This window comes from Coccomyxa subellipsoidea (assembly GCF_000258705.1).
Source record: "Coccomyxa subellipsoidea C-169, whole genome shotgun sequence".
Classification (NCBI taxonomy): domain Eukaryota; kingdom Viridiplantae; phylum Chlorophyta; class Trebouxiophyceae; family Coccomyxaceae; genus Coccomyxa; species Coccomyxa subellipsoidea.
Window position 1 is genome coordinate 1,182,200 of NW_005178034.1, and position 24,390 is coordinate 1,206,589.

The following is a 24,390-nucleotide window of genomic DNA, read 5'->3' on the forward strand; positions in this document are numbered from 1 at the left end:
CACTTGTGTTGTCCGCCCAATTTAAACCTCTTTTTACTGCTCCATTTCTGAAAATCGGCCTCTATAAATTCTTTTCGGGTTTACTTCACATCATTAAGCACGCCTGAAGGAATGCTGCTTTATTTACAATCTCAGCGAGGCGATGCCCCCGATCAGCAACAGAGCCAGACGCTGACAAGAATGTGGTTCACACACGGGCACTTGTAAATATTAGGCAGATGAATCAGCGATGAACCGTTCATGATACAAGTCGTATCATACAATTTGCATCGTGCAGTTAATGCAGTTAAGCAGTCGATGGCCAGGTGGCAAGTGGCACCTGATGTGGCTGATGACTCACATTTGCAGTGTGCTCTGAGGAAGAGTTCTGAAACTCGCCTCAAGAGGATTACATTGGAAGATTTGCAAGCATCTCTTGTTTAACTTGCAAGACTTAGTGAGGCCTCGAGGGAGTTGTACATGATAGGAAGAGCATGGCTTCTCGAACTGTGCCGAGCGAGGAATTGTTGGATGATCTGTGCACACGATTCATTCTTAATGTGCCAACCGAAGACCTTCAGTAAGTCATCAATTCAAGCTGCTCACGCATGGATTGAATCCCACTATTCTGGAAACTATGCATGTTGGCTCTTGTATCTTCTTCTGGCTCTCACAAGGCACAAAACACAGGTTGATCTCTGCCCGTGGTCATTCGCAGGTCGTTTGAGAAGTTCATGTTTCTAGTAGAGCAGGCGCACTGGTACTACGAGGTACGATGTGCACCACTCTCAGCTTACTTCGTGCAGGAATCACTGGACGTTTTATACAGGTATAAAGACAAGCATCGTGCTCTGCAGGACTTCTGCAGGGACAACGACCCATCTCTCAGGTCCCTGTCACTCAGGACGTTCACAGGGATCATCTTCCAGCACTGTCCTGGGCTTGCCCAGCTGTACAAAGACAGGGACAGCATCTATGCCCGATTTAGCGCCTACAAACAGACTGTCCCCGTGATGGGGGCCATCCTACTGAACACGAACATGGACAAGTGCCTGCTGGTCAGGGGCTTCAAGAACAGTGCTTCTTGGGGTTTCCCAAAGGGGAAGGTTGCCAAAGATGAGCCAGATTCAGCTTGCGCCATACGCGAGGTGCATACTTGTTCTTCTTTGTCTCATAATAGTTGATCTATGTCGCATTACAGATCTGAGACAGTGGCGAGTACAATCCAATGGGCAAGCTATCGTACGGACATTTCCTCGCATGAGGAGCTAGGACTGGACTCAAATCACGTTAGCTCCAGAGGAGATGCCCTACTTTCAAGAGGACTGTGAGCAACAGGGCTAGAATCAGATGAGTGATGGTGCAGGTGAGGGAGGAGACGGGCTTGGACATCTCAGACATGCTCGTGGAAGAAGACTGCATCGAGCGCCACATCAAACAGCAGCGCAGCAAGCTCTACATCATTACGGGGGTACGTACAGGCATGCACCTGACCACCCCATCGCTGCCCAGAAAGTTTGCTGGACTTTTGACTGGAAGGTTGTACAATGGCCTACTGCACAGGAGGGTTCATGCACTGACAATTGGAGTTTTTACAGGTGGAGGAGACGACAGAGTTTGAGCCTCAGGTGCGGGGGGAGATTGGCGCCTTTGGGTGGCATTTTGTGACCTCCCTGCCAGCCAGTGAGGAGGCGGCCATGCAGTACAACACCGCTGAGGGTGCCAGGCACCACTTCTACCAGGTCTGCACTGCAGCCACACTCCGCAGCTCTTAGCTGACATTCTAGTGGATCTTTAGGTCACACAGCAAGGCCATTGTCAGCATTGCTGGCTCTTCACTTTTGCATCAGGGTAACGCAATTCACACCCACTTTGATTGGCAGGCATGTGTTGCATGAGCAGGTGGCTCCATATGTGAGTCAGCTGAGGCGCTTTGTGAAGAAGAAGAAATCGCAGAAGGCAAAGAAGAAGAAGCCTGGGGCCAAGGCGCCAGAGGCTGAGGAGACATCTGCTACTTCAGGTGGAGAGGCAGTGCAGGATGCAGCTGCATCCACTGCAAACATCAAGGTGTGTGCTGCGCCGCGAATCAGACGACAGCGCCATTGTTGGTGCATCTTTTGTTTGAGGAATATAACTGGTGTATGCATTGTTCACATTGTGTGCGAAGCAGTTTTTCCTGTGCATTGCAGGAGTTGCCTCAGGCTGGACAGGCCTGGTTGAATTTCAACTTCGACAAGGAGGCTATCATGCAGCATCTGGCATTTTAGAGTCCAGGCATGTCGCAGATAAGATTATAGTCATTGCCCGTTTCCAGGGCTTTAGCTAAGAATGAATGACAGAGAGCTGCCATTTTTGAGTGCACTCCTCTGCAAGTAAGAACGACATTTGTTACATTGGACGTGTACATTCAAGAAAACGCTGGCAGACTGACAACAATGAGCGTACAACACATACTCCCTTGGATGTTGCACAATTGCACCTGATGGTGCTGCGACCCTTAATTGAGCAATGCAGCGAGGCTATGACAAAGGATGACTGAATGAAGACATCTGTACACATGATCTAAAATCTCACGATCGTTGCATAATCACTCTTCATACATAGCTCCTAGGAGAAGTAGTCTCCGTGCATTCTCCAAACAACACACCTACTTACTACTAAGTGTGCACAAATTCCACAGCACAAGCACTGATCCGCTTGCGATACATAGCTAATATAAGACTGCACCAGAACTAGTAGAACTAGAGTACTCCCACTGCAACAGCCACTGTGGGCCATGAAAAAGCGGAGTAGCTGCAGCCTCCACAAAGGGCACACAGCTGCTGCATTGACACCCACTACCTCCGCTGCCCCTGCCAGGAGGGAGCGCGGTTGCTGGCCCCGTGGCTGGGCGGGCGGTGGGCATGTGAGGGGTAGGATCCTGTGCTGGGGGGCATCCGCGCCGGAGGCTGGCCCCCGCCGCCGTAGCCTGGCCGTGCAGCGTAGCCTCCGTACTGGGCCGGCTGCGCGGCAGGCGCCATGTAGCCGCCAGCATACGCCTGCTGCTGGCCGGCATACGCGGGTGCAGGAGCCTGCGCCGGAGGATAGCGCTGGCCAGCTGCGTAGCCCGCTGCAGGCCCGGCTGCGGTAAGGACAGTGAAGGAGCATCAGTACAATTCAGTGCGTGATGAACAGGCCGGCCTGCCCTCCTTGCAGGGTCATATCTGCAGCTATGCTCAAACGAGCATGCAGACTGGCAATGGGCCATTTCCGCAGTTGTGCTCGAACAAGTGTGCATATTGACGATGCTCAGATGCGCTGACGTAGTGGTATATCTTGTGTACGTTTCAATGCGCAAGAATGCATATCAGGGTGTGCACCTGCATACTGCTGCTGCTGCCCGTACGCAGCGGGGGCAGCCATCTGAACCGGAGCTTGCGCGTACGCGCGCTGCCCGGGAACGGCGGCGCCGCCAGCAAAGCGGCTGCTGGCCGGGCCGCCGCGGTTGGCGGCAGGGCCGGTAAAGTAGCCCGCTGCTGGGTTGCCATGGGCAACTGCCATACCGCCCCGCTGTGCGGCTGCGACTGCCGGCACAGGCTGCCTGAAACCGCCGTGGGGCACCTGCAAAACCAGCACCAGCCCTAATTCATGCCCACCCAGAGGAGACACCAGACACAAGTGTTGCATTGCAGGAGAGGAAGCACTGGTACACAGACAGAAATGGCTTGGCATCCGCTGAGACTGGACTGAAGCTTTGGCCAGAAGGATCTGACGCGAGCATGAGGCACACCTGGCCAGCCGGGGCTGCGTAGGCAGAGTGGGCGGTGGCCGGGTGCGGGTTGTGCCGCGCGCGCTTTGCATCCGGCCCATGGCTGCCATGCCCGTGCTGGCCGCCACCCTGCAATAAATACACACTCTTTCAGTGTGTTTGCACAAAGGCACCAATTCATGAGCAGCCCAGGTCCATGCACATCTTTGGGATCTTCAGTGCTGATAAGTGCCAAATAAAATTGTAGTTTGAGAGACAGGCAGGGAGGGGCAGAGGGAGGGAGCACCTGCTGGCGCATCTCACGGTCGGCCTGGCGCTTGCGCTTCATGTCCAGCTCGTGGGAGGGGTCAAACTTGGGCAGGTCCCTGGGCTCGCACGGCTTCGGTTCTGTATGCCAGAAGAAATTGTCCTGCGCCCAGAACAACCCCAGCCTGACTCAGCAACAGCTGCACACTCTTTCCAAGTAATTAGACATTCCTCTGGAGCTAAAGCCTCAGACGAAAGCCTCAGATGTCCTCTTAAGTGGAACAATGTATTAAATGAAATTCAAGGCATGGATGCTTGAAAACAGTCCTGACTCGGTCTATGGGGCACTCAGTCAATTTGCCTACTGAAAGGCAAGAGATAAGCATATACTGACCAACGATAGCGCTATGCAGAGCAATCTGACAGGTGCTACGCAAAGGGGTTGGCAGGAACTGACCAGGAAAGCTTTCTCAGCAGAGATGCGCTTAATTGGATCCAGCGTGAGCATGGTTTCCAGCAGCTCCAGGGCACCCTCTGGCAGATGCGGGCACGTGGACAGCAGGTGCCGCCGCAGCCGATCTTCCTTGTACTTGTGGCTCATGTGCTTGTAGCTGCAGCACAGCAACCATCATTCACAACAGCAGTCAACAAGACTTGCATGACAGCATGCAGGCGCAAAATTGTCAATGCTCGGCGTGGTAGCGCGCAAGAGCGGGGCTTACTAGGGGAGCTTTGTGCAGCCGGGGAAGTTCCTCTCTGTGGGGGACCCGGTGATTTTGGTGATGCGGTCGAGCTGGTCCGTCTCGTCTTTGCCTGGGAATAGGGGCTTCCCTGTCAGCAGCTCAGCAAAGATGCAGCCCACGCTCCACATGTCCACCTCCGGCCCATAGTGATCCGAGCCCAGCAGCAGCTCCGGCGGCCTGCGAACAAAACAAATGCTTAGCATGCCCTTCAAATCCATTGAGCTCCAATTGGCTCTGCACAAGCAGACATGCCGATCCTACAAGGCCTTCGACACCAGCTCTCAATCGAAAGTAAGGAATGCCTCTCATGTCAAAGCGAGTCATTTCATTCAGCGTTCAGGAGCCCTGCATGTATGCCTAGGCGCCAACCTCAACAGACTCGATATAGAGGACCCTACACTGAGGACATTACATGAACCTTTATTGACTCAATTAAATGAGCTTCATGCCGAACAATTCGACTGACAGAGGATTACACAATGACTCAGCGCCTGCGCCGCACCTGTACCAGAGGGTGATGACGCGGTTGGTGAAGCGGGAGTCCTTGTCGCCTTCGCGGAACTTGCGTGCCAGCCCAAAGTCGGCCAGCTTGAGGCCGCCCTCGTTATTGATCAGCAGGTTGGCGGCCTTGAGGTCGCGGTGCAGCACGCCCTGGTGGTGGCAGTGCGCCAGCCCCTTCAGCAGCTGCTTCATGTAGCACTTTATCTGCGCGCACCACACAGCGCCCACACTCCTTAGCCACCGTATGCCTCGGTACGTCATGTCATGTCTACAATCACATTGCTCCATAGTGGAAATGGGTACATCAACAGTGCAAACAAATGTAGATATTATCACTAAATTGCTGGGAAGGGATACCAAAATTTCATTAAAGGAAAGGGCTTTGGAGATGAAGCAGGGTTAATCATCCAGCCTGTGGCGGGAAAATGCAAGGCAGCCTTGCAGCAGAGATGCATGAGCACATGGTGCCATGGGAGTGGCAAGGAGCGCGCCTGAGGCACGGTGAATTTGTAGCCCAAGCGCTCCATGAGGCCAGTCATGTCATGGTCCATGTAGTCGAAGACCATGTAGATGCTGCCCTTGAAGTTGTTGCACCTGTGAGCTGCAAAACAGGAGGGCCTGGTAAGCAGTGCGATGTGCCAAGCATAATATACTTTGCAATTTGGGACTGAGCATGACACAAACACTCTAGCAGGAGTAGAGAGCAAGGGAAGCTCACTCTGGGAGCGCACAATCTCCTTGAGGTTGATCACGTTGGGATGGCTCAGGTTCTTGAGAAGCTTGATCTCGCGGATGGCGGTGATGGGAAAGCCCTCCTTCTCATTGTCCATCCGGATCTTCTTCAAGGCTACCAGCTCACTGGTCTTGTTGTCCTTGGCAAGATACACCTGCAGCAGTGTGAGTGAGTCAGATCGAGAGTTATGTGTGCCACTTGAATGTTTGATTCTCCAATGCAAGGGCCTGGAAATTTTCACACCTGCCCATACGTCCCTTCTCCGATTTGATCCAGCCTCTGGTAGCAATGCTCAACGCCACGGCAACCACCAAACTGCTCATCTTCATCTGCAGCCCCCACATTGGGCAACTGCACCTTCCACCTAGACAAACACAACGCCATCACAGGGGTCCGAAGTCGCTGTTGCCAGGACTCTGTTTTCATTGTATAGAGAGACATTACCAAAACGCAATGGCTCAAGTGCAAACCCACACATACTTTTCTTGAATCTGGGCTCCACTGCGAAGGGGTGTTTGTGTCACTATTGGTGGTTGCGGCACAAATCCTGTCATGCTGCTGGCCATGCTGTTGGCCATTCTTTCCTATCGCTTGCCCCTAGACGCCTGCGCAGGCATCATTCCTTAAGAGGTTTCCGAATCCAAACAAGCAGGCGCAAGGGAGATATGTTAAAGTCTGATCTATTCGACCAGCTCGATGTTGACGCCCACCACCCACCTAGATCATAACATGCGGCTTGTTCCAACAGCACGGCTCCGGTATATGAATATGCAAGACTCACAATCTGCTCTCTGAAAAGCAAGAGCAGACCAGCGCCTCAGCAACCGGCAGCAGAGCAAAAGGCCTTTGTAAAGGAGGCTTCATATGCTACGTGGCATCTGACAGTCTCTCAGGACTATGCTTGCCTGCAACTTGCTGCCTGCAACTAGAGCTCAACAAATACCTTTGATCCTGCGTTGATTACGCAAGCCACGGGAGTACTCTGTCCTCCTTGAGCTCGCTTTGTTATACGAGAATATTTTGTGTGGTAATCCTGGCAAAAATTGTGTTTGGGCTGGTCGGAGTTGCCCTCCCCAACTTGGCCAGCGATAGAAGCCTGACTTGGCAACAGAGAGGAAGCTTCCATCCCTCCTACCAGAATCTGTGGTGTGGCTTCATCCATCAATATGCAACTTCGATTTTGCTCACATGTGGTTGTAAAAGATGATTTTGTCGGTAGATATTGCTGAGCATTGAATGCTCCGTGTGTTTTGCGCACAGACTACTTTGTCAATACTCCATATATAATGCTGAGCACCGCGCCCCGGGCATGGTTGATTGGGTCTTGCCGCCGCAGCTTGGATCTAGCGAGTCCAGCAAGGGGTAGGATTATGGCAGCCTTCAACTGCAGCTTGTCTGCAGGACGCACCTTGCCTCTTGGCAGGAAAGGCGTGTAATAATAATAATATATCATATATAATATATAATGGTCACGTGACACCGTGTACATGTAGGGGTTATTACTACACTGACTACTTAGTATAGTAATTACCCCTAGTACATGTGACATGTACAGTGTGTACAGTGCGCACTGACACCATGGGTGGCACTACGGTGGCCATCATTCACGGTATGCTAAATTGCATGTTTGGGGACAGAGTGACATGCAGATTGACATGTACATGTACACTGCAGAGGTTTCAGAGCCGGATTCGAAATTCAGAACTTCAAATTCTCACACCAGAACCCCTGCTCAGATGAAGCTTCTAGAGCAAGCTCTTGGACAACTATCTGCCATCGTAAGTTTTCGCGTAAGCAATCAGCCAATGACAACAGAGAAGGTCTTCTTATTGTACACCAAAGCTCTCGATTCTAGGAAGCATCTTCTGATATCCCTTCAACATCTCGCATGCCTTCAGCGTCATGATCTGCTGCCTCCCCATTCACAATCCCATGCTCATCATCGCTGGCAGCCTCCGCTGCTGCTGGAGCAGTCTTTATCTTGCCATCCCTCTTTGCCACTGCTTCCCTGGCTGTGACAAGCTTGCGCGTCTGTGCGTTGAACAGCTGCCTGTGCACAGCCAATTCTCATTTGATCACCCAAGACAGCACACCCTGGAATGAATGAAAGAATATATTGCAGGTCCATGCATCACACTAGGACGGCAATGGATCACAGCATAAACACAATAATGAGGCGGTGCGGTAAAATATGGCACCTGATGACTTCTGGGGTGCTGGCCTCCTCGGGACGCTTGTCATCTCTCAACCGCACAAAGCGTGGAAACCTGCACATGCCGGCGTGCCATCCTCAGTCCACCGCCCAGCAACTCACAGTAATGGTTAACGATTGAAGTCAATCAAGCATACCTTGCTTGACCAACACAACTGGCAAGACACCAGCAAGGCTTCTGCCGTTGTTGACAGCACGTAAAAGAGTTAATCTAAGTACAAGAAGGATTAGCTACCTGAGAGATACGCCGCGAGTGGGGTGAATGAGCCCGAAGGCGGCCTTGTGCACGGCTGAGAGAGTGAGGTCTGCTCCGCGCAGCTCCCACACCTCTGTCGGCTCAAACCAGACGCTGGGGCGCTCGTTGGTGCTGTAGTAAGGCCTTGGGCCCTCTATGCGGTGCTGGTCTAGCCGCTCCTTCGCCTGCGCACCAATTCATTTGCCCTCAACATGACAAGAATAATCTATCTGAGCCCTCCTCAAGCCCACACCTTCCAAGTGATGTCTGAACTCATGGGCTTGCACATTAGAGCAGCACTGCTTCATCTGCCACTGCCCTGCTGGACAATCATCACCCCAAGATGTGATGCTAAGACACGGCAGCAGGGGCAGATCATTTGATGCGACGTGACAAAAGAGATGAGCATTGCATGAGGGTGCATCATCCCGGGCCGCGCCTGGGCGTAGAAGGCGTCGGAGAAGCCGGACATGCAGCGGCAGACAGTCTGGAACTCTTCGGCATCGGGGTCCCAGGCTGCCAGCAGGAAGGGCGAGTACCAGCCCACCTTGCGTCCATTGCCGTGCCACGCCCCGATCGGCACCAGATCCAACGAATCCCTCAACTCTTCGCAGTAGTCCCTGCGCCACACATGACAGTTGCATTCACTGCAGTGCATTATAGAGACTGAAAAGGGGGAGACCTTGATACACTTACATATTCAAGCATGCATTCCCTTGATGTGTCGTTTCATGAGTTTCCTGCCAGCCTAACATTGCCATTTCTGGAAATGCAGCAGGAGCTCAGAGTATGCGCAGCCATTAAGCAATCACAAAGTGTGCCGCAAAGACGGGCACAGAGATGGCAGAGATGGCACAGAGCAAGGCTCACCGCTTGATCTTGAGCCAGGAGTTGCTGCGTTTGGAGGGCTGGTAAGTGGCCGAAGGGCCGGTCAGCGCCTTGAGCATGAGCCCCTCCGTGCCGGCGGCCAGCGCGTCCTGCAAGTGCTCCCGGATCAGCGCCTCCGTGCCGGCCTCCGCTGCACTCTGCGCACCCTCCGCCGCAGCACCCGCATCCGCCTCTGCACCCACCGCTGCCGCCCCTAACTGCATGACGTCATCCCTGCCGGCCGCATCTACCTCCACGGCTCCGCCGAGGTCCAGAGCCGGCCGCGCGGCGGCGCGATCCGGGGTGGCCGGCGGCACCGGCGCGGCCTGCACCGTGTCGGGGGAGCCGGCCGGCTGGGCGGGAAGCTCTGGCGCGGCCGCAGCGGCGGCGGCTGCAGGGGCCTGCAGGACATGCGACTGCGCGAGGCAGACGAAGCCGGGGCGCAGGCTGGGCAACGCGGCGGCCAGGCGCTTGCGGCGTTCCTGCAGCGGCTGCTTCAGCAGCGACTCGCCGTCCACGTAGAGGCAGTCGAAGGCAAACACGCAGACTGGCACCTTGACCTGCGGCATCCATGCATAGGCATTCAGCCCCGCATGCATAAGTCTGAAGGGCAGAAGCCTTCCTGCAGGCACCCATGAGCTTCCCCAGTATAATTTCAGTACATCTGTAAAGCATGGCTCAAAGCAAAGGGCATTTATTAGGGTCAAGCGGACTGCTATAATGTGGAATGGTGTGGTACAGTGAGGCACCTCGAGAGATGTGATGGCCCCTCGCGCCCTGGTTGAGAGTTCTTGGAAGCTCTTTAGCTCATTGGCTTTCTCTCGGTCCACAGCCACCAGCTCTGCATCCAGGACCACCTCCTTGCACCCACCTGCCATTTCCCACACAACTGCTATCAGTAGTTGAGCAGAGTGTCTGGACACAGGGTAGCAGGCTGTAGGAAATACAAATTAAGTAATTCGGTGCAGCAGGGTCGCACCAGCAGCAGCACTGCGCACAGCGTCCGCCACATCAGGGAAGCTGCTGGTCCGCTCCTCGCAGTTTCTGGAGAAGATCCGCACATCCCCATTCTTGTGCAAATGTATCTGGGCAACGCACATGACGACTTTCAGCATGCCATGGTTGCACCAACTCCTGCAAGTTCTGTACACCCAGATCAGCACATCTGTCATTATCTGAATTTAATCCCACTCACCTGCGCCCTGATGCCGTCATACTTGTATTCGGCCAGAAAGTGCTGCCCCTGCAGCTGCTGGATGGCGTCAGCCACTCCCTCCGTGATGGAAGCCAGCATGGGCTTCAGTGGGACACCTGCACAGAGACATGCCACAATAGATGCCCACGTCAAATGGACAGATGTTTGCTGGAACACAAATGGTTCTGGAGATGCAAGTGCGCCCCACACAGATCCAAGACCAGAAAGCCATGATACTGAGGGAAAGCACGACAAGATGTGCTACCGCTGAAAAGTAGGAGGCGTCTGGTGGTCAGGGTCCAGAGGTATGAAAATGCGCACCGGGGGTGAGGGAGATGCGCGTATCAAGGTTCTCCACGCCGCCAGGCTCCAGCATGGCTGCCACCAGGATGTCGAGGCTGGGGCAGACATGGAACGCCTCCACAGCTGCCGTGGCGGCCGCGTCCAGGCGCGCCTTGGCCGGCCGGTTGGCCTCGCTCTCCAATAGCACTGCGCGCGCGAGCGAGCCAATGACGGAGCGCCAGTTGGCGCCCACCCGCAGGTTCTGCACCAGCGTGCGCACCAGGTACCGCGTCTCGCAGTCCCTGCAGCAGACAAATCTGATGAATAACATTGAAGAGTGGTCCACAATGAAGTTGGACTGCTAATTTCATGCTGGCAATCATCTGAGACATTATGGCCCGGAAGGGAAGCAGTATTGACTGCTTCAGTAAGACAGTGCTTTGATAGGGAGCACACTTTCCAGAACAGCAAGAAATACATTTGCTTGCATTGCACAAGGTGGGTTATTTTGGGGCTGATAAGGATGAGGGCCGATGGGACAATGATTCAGGTGCAGACCTGCAGCTGCGGAGCAGGTGCAGGATGGTCTGCCTGCGCCGGGCTGTGGCGCCAGCGCCCTTCTGCTGCGCCATGCTATGCAGGCTCTTGAATACGCCTCTCACCGTGAGCGGAGCCGGCTGTATCAGCATTGTCTGCGCGCACCACAATCCCCATAACAGAATGCTCGCCCAGATGACTCAAGCACCACCCAAGCACTTTCAGGCTCTTGTGTCAACAGTCCTTCAAGAGAGACTCCAATACATAGCATATGCAATTCGATGCAATGCAACGTACATATGCATGGAAGCAGCAATGGCACCTGGGTGTGGCGACAGGCCTCAGCTACGTCCCCAGGGTCGCCGAGCTCATTGTACAGCGCATGAAGCTTCTGCCTGGAGACGCCTGTGGCCTCGCGGATGGCTGTCGAGATGATGCTGCCGCCCACGTTCAGCTCTGTTCCCTCATGCTCCGGCGCTATCTTGCCCATCGTCAGGTATGCCGCTGCCACCACGTCACCTGTCCAGATATTTACCCAAGATTCAATTTGCTTTCCTCATTTCCAATGCCCCAGCCATGTGCTGAACAAGATCCCAAATGCCGTGCTGACATTGTCATCCTTGCCACAAAAGGAATTTAAAGGTTATCATGGTGATGTGCACACCTGGCGAGCAGCGCAGGATGCCGCGGAACATCTCAGCCATGATGTTGTCCTTGGCGAGCCGCTTGGTGGTGGACTCCATGGCCGCGAAGGCGCGCGCGATGACCAGGTAGGGCGCAGGCGTGCCCTCCGGCCACGTCACAGCTTCCTCCGCCTCCCGTTTCACCGCGCTGCCGGCCGCCGCCACCTCCGCCGCGCCGCTCGGCTGCTCCCCTGCCGCCTTGCGCTGGCCGGCCCGTCGCTTCTCGATGAGCGCGTTGGACACCCCGACTGAGGGCGCGCTGGCCGTGGCAAATGCGCCCAGCTGCCGCGGCAGCTTCTGAGGAGCTTCCCCGGGGTCCTGCTCCGGCTCTGTCTTCACCTCAGCACCTGCCTCGCCTTCACCATCCTTGTCCACTAACGACACAACGTCGTCCTGGCCCTGCCTCCCAGCAGCCCTGTCTGCTTCTTCCTTAGGCTGCTGTGGTGTTGGCTTGCTCTGTAAATCTGCCACTTGCTTGGCGCCTAGTGGGGCGTGCGTGCTGTCCTCATCCGCTAGCTTGCTGCTGGCAGCACTCCTGAAGAAGGAGGCTATGGTGCGCTGCTTCCCCGGGGTCACATCTGCCTTCTTGCGCTTACTGGTGCTGCTGGGAGGCTGTTTGCTGGAGGCGGTAGCCTTGCGTTTGGTTGTTTTGGCTGTGGCAGTAGCGGTCTTCCTCTGGGCCTTGCTGACCTGCTCATATGACGCAGCCGCTGCGCCATCCCCTCTAATCTCCTCCTTAGCAGAACTCTCTGTTTCACCGCCTGCCACACAACCTACACTAATCATGAAGCTAGGATATTTCATGTGCAACAGGGGCATGCGCATCAGAATCAATAAACCGTCAGTGTCAAATATGATTTTCAATAAACATCAGCTTACCCGCCGCAGTATGCGGCCGGTCGCAGTAGAGATTCAGGGCATGCTGCAGGTCACCGCCTGCAAGGAGCAGCAGCTGCCTGGCCTCCAATATACTGGACCCCTCTCCAAGGATCCCCATGAACTGCTCTAGCACTTCCTCAAAGTCATCCACGATCGAGCCTCCGCTTGTGCCTGCCAAGCAATATTGCTGGTCTTCACAAATCCTGGTGGTCAACAGGAGAGCCATGTGCAGGACAATGCAAAACATCAGCTGCCACGCAGGTTGTTGAGGCACACGGACCAGACAATGCACCTGCTTGTGTGCCGCTGGCAATGCGCTGTAGCTTCTGAGCTCTGTCAGTTCCATAGCTATCCACCAAATCCACCAGCTCAGCTGGATCTGCATCCCTTTCAGTGTCAGGCTCCCCGCTGCTACTTATCTCTATTTCTGCCTTGCCATTGTCCTCCACCAGTACCGCTGCCTCCCCCGTCCCAGGCATCTCCTTCTCTGGGTCCTCCACCTCATCTTTCACTGTGGCACTACCCTCCTCCATCTTACCAGAGCCATGCTCAGATCCTCCCAGGACCACCCCTGCTTCTGCTGACTCCCCTGCCTCTTCCTCGCCTGCCTCGCTGGCTGCCTCTGCAGTGCTTCCTGCTTCTGCCCTGGAGCCCTCATCAGTGCCCTCCTCGGCTGTCCCTGCTGACAGCGCACCACTGTCCTGCCTGGACTGGAAGGCCTGCAGGAACTTGGCCTTGGCGGATGTCTGATCCACCAGCCGGCTGAAGCGCTTCAAGATGGCCCTGCGCCGCTTCTCACCCTCCTTTCCCTCAACTCCAACAGTTGGAATGACCTGCAGCTCCATGCACATGTACTTCATTGGATAGAAATTGCTGTGAATAATACACAGATAGTCCCACCTCGACCACTAATTGAAAGGTCTACACAAGAGCTGTCAGCGCACCTCATGAGGCTTCAGGAATTTGACATACTCCACGAGCTCGCTGAAGCTGCTGTGCTCGCTGTACGGCACCAGGTGTATGCTCAGGTGGCCGCGCTTCTTCACAGGATGCAGATTCTTCTTGTGCTCGTATGTCCACCTGCATGTATTTCAATGTACACTAGACACAGCTTCTTGGACGTGAGTTTGTTGAGGAAGCTCGTCTTAAACTGAATGCATGATCAATGTCATTGAACTTCGGTTGCCAGAAGTATGAAGAAGCCATGATGGTCTCACCCAGTAGGCACCCACCCCACCACCTGCAGAGACACATACTTGCCATTTGGGTCACTGGAATAAGAGCAATGAAGAAACGACGAGATTACTTTTCTTAGAGAGGTGGTCACCTCATCTGCGCCCATGTCCTTGCCATACTCTTCCATAACCCTGTAGTTGGGTTTGAAGAATGGGAACGCCTCCCCGAGCGTGCCCCAAGGGAGCAGGTGCACCCATGTGCTCTTAGGATCAGTTGTGAAGATCTCATCGATATTCACACCTGACGTGGAAACCCCAGGAACATGTCATACACATGTGTGGCAACAAGTATCACAGCTTCCACTCAAATTGCTGCTAAGGACCGCACCAGGGAGGTCGAGCTGCGACATGATGCCGAGTTTCCTCTTGTTCGCAAACAGCTTGCATTTGCACCGCTTTGCAACCTGCCAATCGGCACAGAGCATCAGGACTGCTTGCACCCGGATGTGCATTGGTTGCAGCTGAATAAAGAATGCCCTCCAACAATGCTGTTCTCACCTCTAAAAAAAGGCGCTCCTTCCCTATGCAGTATGTCTGAATGAGATAAAGGCGCCGATGATTGATATCTTCCTCCATCATCTTTTGCATGGTGGAGGCTACATGCTCCACAACCTCCTCCTGCAGAAACAAGCCAAAGTGATCAGGCGAGCCCAAATGCTGGATTGCTGCGGTATTGCACAGACTCAAACATGCTCTAATCGACCTGTGCACCTGAGGAGGAAATGTGTACTGCGGCTTGCAGTATGTTGTGTCCAAGAATACTGCGGTCGGCCCCACAAAGCGCTGCAAGTGCGGGTTGTCTGTGAGGTGCGGGCTGAATCGCATGTCCCCGCAGTGAATGTATTTCCTCCCATCCGGTAGCTCAAACAGAAATTGCACGGCCCCTGCGATCAGCGCAATTGGTGATTGACCATGGAGATACTTATTCCCACATTGAATCCCACATGCGATCCACAGGTTGGTCAGACATGAAAAGAATCACCTGGGCAGTGATTTGCGTCCACAAGGGTCACCTCCACCCCTGCAAGGAAGCTGTACCCTTGGCGACCTCGAGATTCAGAACGGCAACAAAGGTAATTTCCGGCCAGTCCGTGAAGATTGAGGACAAATATTGGTAGCTGGGAACCAGCAGGGCGTCACCCTGGATGATTGTCGGTGTCTCCATAGGTAGTGCCACGATGGTGTCTGGCCTGGCCTTGACATTTTCAAAGTGCTGGATGAGCTTTGAAGTCTGCTCAGAACAATAAATAGTCCCATGCTGCCAATTTTCCGTGATACCTCCATAGTGATCTGCGAAGCACGGAAGGCGTTGAGAAGACTACGAAGAAGGATCCAACAACTCAGTACTTGGATGGAAGATCCAGGTCATGTAAGGTTGACAATTATTCTTGGAAGATTTATTATAAGTACGCAACATATTAATGCCATCAGTAAAGAGAATCAATGTGTTACCTGCATGGGCATGTGACAAGAAATAAGCCGGCACGCTTGGATTGGAGAACTTGAAGAAATCAACGACAAACCCAGTTCCTGGAATTATGTGGCAACTTGGAATCGCTTCCATGGGAAGCTGGTACAGAGTATGCATGTCCAGTTGGTTCGGTAATCTTCGGTAGTCTTGGAATTTGGACACATCAAGGACGCCAGAGGCGTTCCTGCGCATGCAAAGACCAATTCTTGACTCATGGCCCAATTATGGACAATATCCTCTAGAGATAAAAGGAACTCATGACCTCCTGAGATCTCGTCAGATTTTGCTTCCAATCTTGGGCGTCTGATGTGCCTAGGCCTTGTTTGAGAAACTTGGACCGAGCACCAATCTTCATCACCCGGGTTGTCGCTGCATGTCTGAGTGGGGCATTGGATCAATTTTAGTTCTGCATGGTTTATTCTTAAATTGAAAGAGAAGACGAGATTATGAGTTGCTGATACAGATTCCAATATCCAATATGCACCTGCTTGATTGGTACATGATAACTGCATAGTTTGGCCGGTCTTGGATTAGCAGGCAATAAATCTTGCATCAAGCTCATTGTTTGGTCTTCAGCTATGCATGTCAGATATTTGTTATCGCCATGACAGCTCTTCTGCGTTGAGTGGGTGGCATCATCGTGCCGTCTAAATATCGAGCCCAGGAAATTTGAGTCAGATGGGACGACACATCGATTGCTGAGATCACCATGGATGGATACTCATGGATACACTTTCTAGTTTTGGCCCTCCTGGCACCAGTACTGCTGTTGTGTGGCACAGCAGCGCAGCTGGTGAGGCTGCCTCTCATAACTGGATATGTTCTGGGCGGCATCATAGTGGGGCCGTACTGCCTCAGAATTCTAAATGCTGACGCCCTGCAAGCTCTCGCAGTGGTAAGTCCTTGGACCTCCTTATAGTTCCACCACTGATTCATGGAACCCCCTCAAAATCACATTTATGTACTGGGGCGCTGCCTGCAGGTCGATCATGCATGCCTTGCGATCATTGCCTTCTCAGCTGGAGCAGAGCTGCAGGTCGGCGATGTGCGCAGGATTAAGAAGCAGGTATCCCAAGCCGACTCATTGGTGCTTCGTGTGTTCCACGACTTCTTCTCTCGCAGCTTTCCCCAACAGGTGGTCTCTCATGGGGGCAACCACCTGCACCTGTGATGCAGGTGACATGCATTACTCTAGGGGTCTGCCTTGCGACATGGCTGAGCGTTTTTGGGTTGCTCATGGCGCTGGCACCTACTTTGCCCATGACAGCTAGCTTGCCCAGCGGGCAGAGTGCAGCCATCATCAGCTTGGCTGGCACTCTCATGATGGCTCGCTCACCCGCATCCATGGTAAGCCACATTGCAATGTCTCCTGCACATATAGATGATGTACCGCCATGATGCTATGGGTGAGATAAGGTCCAAGAGAACATGTTCAGGTCTATCACGAGTAGTTATGTTGATAGTGTTTGTGTTGGGTGCAGATTGCAGTGCTGAAGGAGACGGGTGGGAGGGGCCCTTACTCCTCGTTAGTCATGGCGGTCATCATAGTGAAGGATGTGGTGGTGTTCATCTGCTTTGCAGTGAACATAGAAGTGTCGGACGTGGTGCGTCTTTCTGCAGTACCTCATCTCCATGTCATGGAGCCAAAGTACACTTGCAGTGAATCTAGCCATCCAGTGTATTGGCTATGCGGGTTTTGGGATCTCTTGCAGATTGACTGCACACAAACATGCAGATTTCAAGCTGCGGGGTGAGGCTTGTGTTGGGCCAGGTGATGCGGAAATCCGGGGAGGGGTTCGGCATCAGCATCCTGTTGGAGCCGGTGGTAAGCTTGGCTGTCAGCACAGTGCTGGGCCTCATGTTTGGCGTCCTGATAGGCCGCCTTCTTGCAGCGCCAGCGCGGCCCTTCAATGTACTCCTGAGGAGACTGCCGCATCCAGCACAGAGCAGGTGCTTCTTCCTTTTGCTACTGCCCAAAACACCTACTGCAGTATGCTGTCAAAGCCGGCAGCGCAAATGTTGGGAAGGACCATCTCTGTGCAAGTGTGAGCTCTGAACTTCGTTCTGTGTCTGAAAGGGCAAAGGCGATGGCCCGAACGGCAGCTGTTGCCCTTCTGGCAATGAGCATTTTTTGGAGTGCGCTTCAACTGCATGCAGAGCCTCTCCTGGCATGCGTGCTGGCTGGCATCATCACCACAAATCGCAAGTAAGTTGCATAACATCACCAGTGGAACTTGGACTATTCTGCACAGACTTTGAGCTTTGTTGCCCTGACAGTGCATAACAGTGTGATGCATTGCTGAGATCTTGCTGATGCATGCAGAGGTGAGGCTGCGAGCAAGGCCATTCATGAGGACTTGGGCATTGCGCTCACGCATCTCATGCCCCTTGTAAACATGGCCTTCTTTTCTTTGGCTGGAGCCTCGCTTCTCTTGGTGAGCTTACCCAAAAGTTCCCACTTTGCTGTCTGTGCCTCAGAGTTGTGTAGGCAGCCAAGAGTGGGCTCAACAGCACAGGCTCTAATAGATGTACATAGTGATGAGTGTGTAAGGTTGACGTTAGCACTGGGCATGACAGGGGAGAGTGGTGGCAACGCTGTGGGTGGCAGTGGCGGTGTATGCAGTGCGCTTGCTGGCAGTGTATCTCGGCAGCCGGCTGGGTGCATGGGTGGGTGGCACGCCCACTGAGCACCGCCGGAAAGTGTGGCAGGGCATGATCACTCAGGTGCGCCTGTCAGCTTCATGCCTCACACAATTGCGATGCTGTGTCAAGTGTGCATAGCTCAGCTATGTTTTTTATGAGGCAATGAAGGAGTGTGTGGATGGCTGGTGCAGGCTGGAGTTGCTATGGGATTGGCAAAGGCGGTAGCTGTACGCTTCCCGGCATGGGGTCCAGATTTTGTATTTCTGATGGTGAGTGACCTCCTGCCAGTGATTGTGCAGGACTGGTCCTCTTCGTGCTATCATCCAGTGACTCAAAGGTGTGCTGGTGTGGTGGTGGTGCAGATGTCTGTGATCATGATGAATCTCTTCAGCGGGCCACCAATGTTCCGGAGTGCTGTCATTAGCACTGGTGAGGCTCGCGCCCTGCAGCTACCGTCCGTGGCCAATGACGCTGGCTTCCCATCACCCAAGTGCGCGCCCTTCTTCATCAACATCAACATCATTATCATTATCATTATCATTATCATTATCATTATCATTACCCATTGGGAGCCACCTGAAGCTTGTGGGCAGTCATCCACCGCCCATCTTTATACTAAAAGCTTCACTAAAATTCTTCGAAACTTCAGCACCGTATGCTACAACATGTTTTTGGGCATATGTGTTTGATCTGCTGCCAACCATGTACACACTGGTGTTCCCAGAGCAGTTTGCCTTCCCCTTGTTATGGCCATGTGTGCAGTGAATATTTTGTGACTTCCTGTGAGCCAGCCATGGGTGTTTGCAGGAAGCTGATGGACAGCTTAGATGATGAGGAACCCAGCCGACAGAAGCACAGCCCATCTGGGCTGCACGGGCGCTCTGAGTCGCTGTGACCACTCAAAAGCCATTTCTCTAATTGTATTTCATATTGAAGCAGAGCGATGAATGCAGAGTAGACGGATTTCTGGTCCTTGTGAGGTCCGGACAGCATACTTAAGGAGCTATATTATTCACATCAGGAATTTTTGATATGAAGATGGGCAGTGGAAGACTGCCCACAAGACCAATGAGGCTAGGGTGGCTCCTAACGGGTTTCTGAAATGTAACACGGTAATAATAATAATGATAATTACATCTCATTGGTGAGATGCCTGCAAAGCTGCAGGCTGGCAGCAGATCTCCTGGACTGTTCCCCATGTGTGAGGGCCTGCTTTATATGTGGGGCACTGGCGTCCATGCTCAATGTCCAGCAGGGTAACCGCAGCTCCTTCAGTGTGAGGGAACGCTTGGCGCTCACAAGTTATCTTCAAGCACCTGGAGAGAAGATGTGCAGGCTATTCTTAGGCCGCGCTATGTGCAGCCTTGCTCGGCAAGTAGTAATTAAAAATGCCATGTACACGGCCGCGGCCCAGGTCCTGTTCAAGCCAGAACTATAAAGAGTTGACGAATGTACTGAGGCTCACTCCTTGTGATCTCAGTCACCCAACAGCTTGCAGCTTCAAAATCAATGGAATGTAAACAGCTACAGCTAGCAGCATGCCACAAAGTCCACACACAGACTTTGCTGACAGAGTGCATGTCAAGCATGGAGCACACTTCAGTGCTGACTTGCATATGCATTCGTTTGAACATCATCAGTCTTCCAGCACAAACATTACACCGTCTTCCTTATAGATGTGTGTGTTGTGATCTGTCACATTAGTGTCTGACAGCTCCAGATTGTAGAAAGCCATGCTGTCCTCTCCCTCAAACAGAGGGCCAGCATGCCATGTGCCTGCATGCAGCTTGATGAAGTTCCCTGGTGGGATCCTGCAGCCGAGACATACATCACTCACGATGCTAGTGCATGGCTGACAAACAACAACAGCGATGCTATGTTCTCCTTGTCATCGGCTACAGCTTGCCGTGGGGGCAGATGAGCTTTTGCCTTGCAACTGAGAGGATGACAAATCGGCTCACCGGAATGCATGCACTTGCTCTGGCCTTGGCCACTCTTCCACAGAGCCAGAAGGGGCAGCTACTGCCATGTACCAGGGCTGCAGACCAATGGCGCCCAGGCACTGTGTCACCTTGGCATGGTATGTGATGCGGTCAAAGGACATCCCTCTCTTTGGCAGCCGCATGACGTAAAACCTGGGCAGCATGGCGTCCGCTTTCTCTCAGGCAAATCGCGCAGAGTGCTCAGCGCTGACCATGGCAAACCACAAAATTTGGCCGTGCTGTGAACTCAATCAGAAGCCATGGTATACCTTGGAGTGCCCTGGTCAAGAACAAGCTGCGCGTCTTCCCCATCAAATTCTTTCCCGTCGTCAGAGGGCCCGACCACCTGCCACAAGTGGACCAACATTCACTTCCCACTTTTTAAAAGACAAGGATGCGATATGCCTTCGTGACCATGAGCTTCCGAAGACGAATGCATCATCACGTACCGAACAACATACCTGGCCGAATGGTCGAAAGCTCTCTGGTGTAAGTTCTTTGACAGGCAGGCAAAACACACGCAGTCCTGCTGTTGAGGCAGAGTCGAGGCCCTGTGAATTCGGCAAATCAATGGAGAGATTAATGATCAAGGCACTTATTTGAAAGTCAGGGAGTGTGTGTACAATCAGGAGTGTGCAAGTGTGGCATGTCCGATCAGATCAAGTTTGATGGCGCACCTGTGCCGCGCTCACAACAAGGTATCTGGCATTATGAGTCCTTAAAGGTTTTATATGTGATATGGCATGTGGAGGATGTGAACCAAGGCGACCAAGTGGCTTGGAGAAAGGCTGAACTTGCGTGACAACCTTCATCTTGGCCTTGAGACGCAGTCCAACTGCCTCATCACGAGCAGATATGGACCATGGGAGTGAGCAGGAGCGTCAAGCAGGATTGCGTCGATGGTGCAAACGGCTTGTTTTCAGATGTTTCGGAACCATCTAACCATCTCGGAAATGCCTAACTTTAAAGCCTGCCCCTTGTGTGAGATTTATTGAAGGGTACTATGATGTAGGTTTTATCTTGTTCCAGATTTGCTCTTCAACTCGACCTCAGTGCGACATCCCCAGCTCGTAAATTCAACAGGCAGAGTCGACATCGCACTTAGAGCCAGCTATCGACATGGTTCTCGCGATGAAGGCATCCCTGGGCCTGGCCGTCCGCCCAACCACTGCTCGCGCAGGTGGTTCGCGTTCCTGTTGACCTCCAGGAGCTGGGACATTTAGTCGAATGACAAATGGGAATTCCTTTCTGGTCAGCGGATTCGTGCAAGTTCCTCTGAGACGCAAAGGCTTGCCAGCAGTAGAGCGATACTCCGCGGAAAGGCCAATGGGATGGGAGGAGATGGAAGGGTGGACAATCTAGGGCATCCTTTTAATGGAAAGGGAGTGCTGAGGGTGGTTTGCATGCATGTGACAGGTTTCTTTGGTAGCCGTGCACCTCTGGCTGTCGCCCCTCGCATCAGGAGTGCTGCCCCTGCACGCAATGTCACGATCTGCGCGTGAGTACCCAGTCTTGGGAAACCGCTTTACGTAACGCCTGGTAACAGCAAAAATACTATGCTGAATTGTACTTCAATCCTTGCTACCTGCTAAGATGAACACAAAATGCGTGAGACTGACAAGTCTCTCTGTGTTGCGCAGAGGCCAGGAGTACCCCTCAAACTGTGAGTTGCTCACTACATACCTCTTAGTGCAAGCAATTCGAACTGCATTGTTTTCACAGTTGCTTTAACAATCTTCTTGTGCATTGTGTTCAGATCTCCATGCATGCATGCGCAGGGCTCAACAAGGACCCCCTGGTCTTTGTGCTGGGCTTCCTGGGATGGACCATCCCCGCTAACATCGGCGTCTCTGCGTTTGGAGGCAACTCCCTCTTCGGTTCCTTCACACAGAGCATCGGCGAGAACCTTGCCAGGTTCCCCCAGGGACCGCCCATCCAGGACAAATTCTGGTGAGCAGCGCAGTGATCTGGCTGTAGCGCCCACTTCAAAACGAACAAGATTTCCAGGTTTTATGGCCTAAAATGGGGTCCAAAATGGTTTAAATGCGCCAGATTGATATTGGAATAAGATTCCCAGGTTTTTGATGAGGTGCTGAGGGGAGGTTTGCTCTGCATTGTGCAGGTTGCTGCTCGTGACATACCATGTTGGTCTCTTCCTGACCCTCCTCCTCGGACAGATTGGCGTCCAGGGCAGGAAGCAGGGTTACTGGTAGACAGCATCTTGTCTGGATTGTGTTGGAATTGAGAGGTTGAAACCGGGTCAACCAACAAGTGTGGCTGAGAGCAAAAAGGCTACCAAGATCCCGTGACTGATACATATTGGTGTCAGCAGTACACAAGTTGTGAGCTGGCATCAGCAAATTGTTGTGGCTGTGCCATACTGAGAAGAAAATAAAGTAGTGTCTGTAAAGCGAGCTTTGAAGTATAAATCTCCAGATGTTTACAACATGCATCCCGTGCACTGTCACATGCACGGTCATATCATTACGCAATTTCTTCTTGAACAAGTCTCAGACATGTACATGTCAGGCACATCACTCTCCGTTGAGTCAACAGGGCCCAACATGCACAATTAACACCTTTGCTACATTGCCTCCAACACACACTGAGCTGAAAACAATTTCACAGCAGTGATGTCGACTGCAGCAGGAATGCACCCATGCTACATGCTGTGCACCTCTCTCATCAGCTGCGCCCTATGCAGTGGAATGTCACGAAATGTACATGTACACGTGATGATCAAGCGTTTGCTGGCACTGAAGGCACCGAGCCACAACTAATCTTGCACAAGTCTGTGGCATCCTTGCAAAGCTTGAATGATTCCTTGGGACCCAGTGTGATCCGTTTTGGATCCCAGTGCATCGAGCCCGCACTTGTGCGCACGTTACCAATCATCACACCCCATCTTTCCTGCTCTCGAATGTGGATGGGACATTCACTGAATGTTGATGCGCCTGTGGACATACACAGCAATTCATGTGAAAGCAGAGATCTCAGTGAGCGCATTATATTTGCTTGCGTGTGGAACATTGGCACACAGGTGATATCTCAATTGAGCTTTGTTCAAAATCCTGGAAGGCGTGAGTGCTTGCTGCACTTTAAGCTGTGGTGAGACATGCCTGCCTCGCTCTTGCACTCCATGAACTGCGCCGCTCCTCCGTGGGTGGGCTGTGCCTCTGTAGAACGGCGAGTCAAAGAGGCTCTGAGGATGCAGGAAGCTGTTGCCCGCGCGATGCACCCAATTCCGTTCAAACATGCCCAATTCGCTCTCCATCAACTCGTGCATGATGTCGAAGGCACTTGCTTGACCGCCAGGGACATCGCGGGTTCCCACATGCACCTGTGCAGATGAAAGTCTCTCGGGGCTACTGGCTGAAATTTGATGTGATTGACCATGCCACAAGATATTGTTGCGCCATTGAGATGCTAAGACACTAACCTGCTGTTGGAGACGGCCGGGAGATGCACCATGCCTGTATGGCAGACAGGCATTTGTTATGCGTGCCTCATAAGGGTGCAAATCTGAGCAGGTCATGAGAAATGTGCACACATTCACAGTGGGCCACAATGCACCACTGACAGTACCTGACATACGAGGAGCGTGAAGAGAACATGTAGCTTTGCTGTGCGAGCTTTGTGTGCTGCACCGGTATTGATGATCCCCGGCATTCTGCTGCCTTAGCTCTCCCCTCTCCACTTTCCCCGTGGTTGTGGTCTAGAGATCAGACACTCTCGACATGAAAACAGCTGGGCTTTGCTGCATCGATTTCTCTATGGCCTAAAACGGCTTCCATACAGACATTTGAGCAAACCATCTGTTCTGAAAGCCCGGACAGAGGCGCAAGCTGAAAGATGCGCAAGCAGCTGACCCGGTTCCTCAACAAGAGGACGGTGCGTTTCCTCCTCGTCCTCGTCATCAGACAGCCACTCGTCCTCATCCATCTCCGTGATTGTTACGCCAGTATTTCGATGATGCGGGGACACCTGCACCTTTTATACGGCACAGTAACTTTCTGGGTTCGCAAGCAGTTGATGAGCTGTCGATCTAGGTCAAATCATAAACGAGTGGACGTCGAACGTACCCTGAGATGCTGGTTCCCATGAAAAGGACTATGAGGACTATAAGGACTATCAAATCCATGATGCAAAACGTTGAATTCACCAGAAAAGAACGCATCGCTTGTGAACGGGTCTCTAAAGAAGGCTTCGAAAAGGCTCG

The 24,390-nt window shown here is 52.9% G+C and overlaps 6 protein-coding genes across 6 annotated transcripts; 3 read left to right on the top strand and 3 right to left on the bottom strand.

The window, feature by feature from the left end:
* Window positions 1-473: 473 nt before the first annotated feature.
* Window positions 474-1,754, top strand: COCSUDRAFT_16324 (DCP2-domain-containing protein; the record flags this gene model as incomplete). The annotated part of the gene is made up of 5 exons (XM_005647257.1): window positions 474-559; window positions 698-749; window positions 837-1,127; window positions 1,346-1,450; window positions 1,578-1,754. 5 exons carry the CDS (start codon window positions 474-476, stop codon window positions 1,752-1,754), a joined length of 711 nt encoding a protein of 236 aa, XP_005647314.1.
* Window positions 1,755-2,816: 1,062 nt separating this feature from the next.
* On the bottom strand, window positions 2,817-6,334 carry COCSUDRAFT_36844 (Pkinase-domain-containing protein; the record flags this gene model as incomplete). Its single annotated transcript, XM_005647258.1, has 11 exons — window positions 2,817-3,050; window positions 3,421-3,512; window positions 3,706-3,856; window positions 4,014-4,136; window positions 4,431-4,584; window positions 4,696-4,893; window positions 5,219-5,421; window positions 5,709-5,818; window positions 5,936-6,104; window positions 6,194-6,241; window positions 6,308-6,334. The coding sequence occupies 11 exons, from the start codon at window positions 6,332-6,334 to the stop codon at window positions 2,817-2,819; spliced, it is 1,509 nt and encodes a 502-aa protein (XP_005647315.1).
* A 1,768-nt stretch (window positions 6,335-8,102) lies between these two features.
* Window positions 8,103-12,138, bottom strand: COCSUDRAFT_16393 (ATP-dependent DNA ligase; the record flags this gene model as incomplete). The annotated part of the gene is made up of 12 exons (XM_005647259.1): window positions 8,103-8,217; window positions 8,398-8,561; window positions 8,792-9,017; window positions 9,268-9,410; window positions 9,675-9,824; window positions 10,014-10,135; window positions 10,244-10,349; window positions 10,460-10,575; window positions 10,781-11,043; window positions 11,300-11,433; window positions 11,601-11,797; window positions 11,943-12,138. Coding segments are annotated over 12 exons (1,932 nt in total), but the record flags the coding sequence as incomplete, so codon positions are not given.
* Window positions 12,139-16,255: 4,117 nt separating this feature from the next.
* Window positions 16,256-19,084, top strand: COCSUDRAFT_42394 (hypothetical protein; the record flags this gene model as incomplete). The annotated part of the gene is made up of 9 exons (XM_005647260.1): window positions 16,256-16,441; window positions 16,529-16,612; window positions 17,028-17,150; window positions 17,318-17,496; window positions 17,870-17,981; window positions 18,124-18,270; window positions 18,381-18,458; window positions 18,489-18,679; window positions 18,997-19,084. 9 exons carry the CDS (start codon window positions 16,256-16,258, stop codon window positions 19,082-19,084), a joined length of 1,188 nt encoding a protein of 395 aa, XP_005647317.1.
* A 221-nt stretch (window positions 19,085-19,305) lies between these two features.
* Window positions 19,306-21,069, bottom strand: COCSUDRAFT_24008 (hypothetical protein). Its single transcript, XM_005647261.1, has 5 exons — window positions 20,849-21,069; window positions 20,633-20,722; window positions 20,441-20,517; window positions 20,151-20,324; window positions 19,306-20,000 (listed from the first exon to the last, which is right to left on the bottom strand). Exons 1-5 carry the CDS (start codon window positions 20,981-20,983, stop codon window positions 19,826-19,828), a joined length of 651 nt encoding a protein of 216 aa, XP_005647318.1. The 5' UTR covers window positions 20,984-21,069; the 3' UTR covers window positions 19,306-19,825.
* Window positions 21,070-21,244: 175 nt separating this feature from the next.
* COCSUDRAFT_24011 (photosystem I PsaO) lies at window positions 21,245-22,600 on the top strand. Its single transcript, XM_005647262.1, has 5 exons — window positions 21,245-21,351; window positions 21,588-21,669; window positions 21,812-21,834; window positions 21,950-22,121; window positions 22,294-22,600. The coding sequence occupies exons 1-5, from the start codon at window positions 21,291-21,293 to the stop codon at window positions 22,382-22,384; spliced, it is 429 nt and encodes a 142-aa protein (XP_005647319.1). The 5' UTR covers window positions 21,245-21,290; the 3' UTR covers window positions 22,385-22,600.
* Window positions 22,601-24,390: the final 1,790 nt, after the last annotated feature.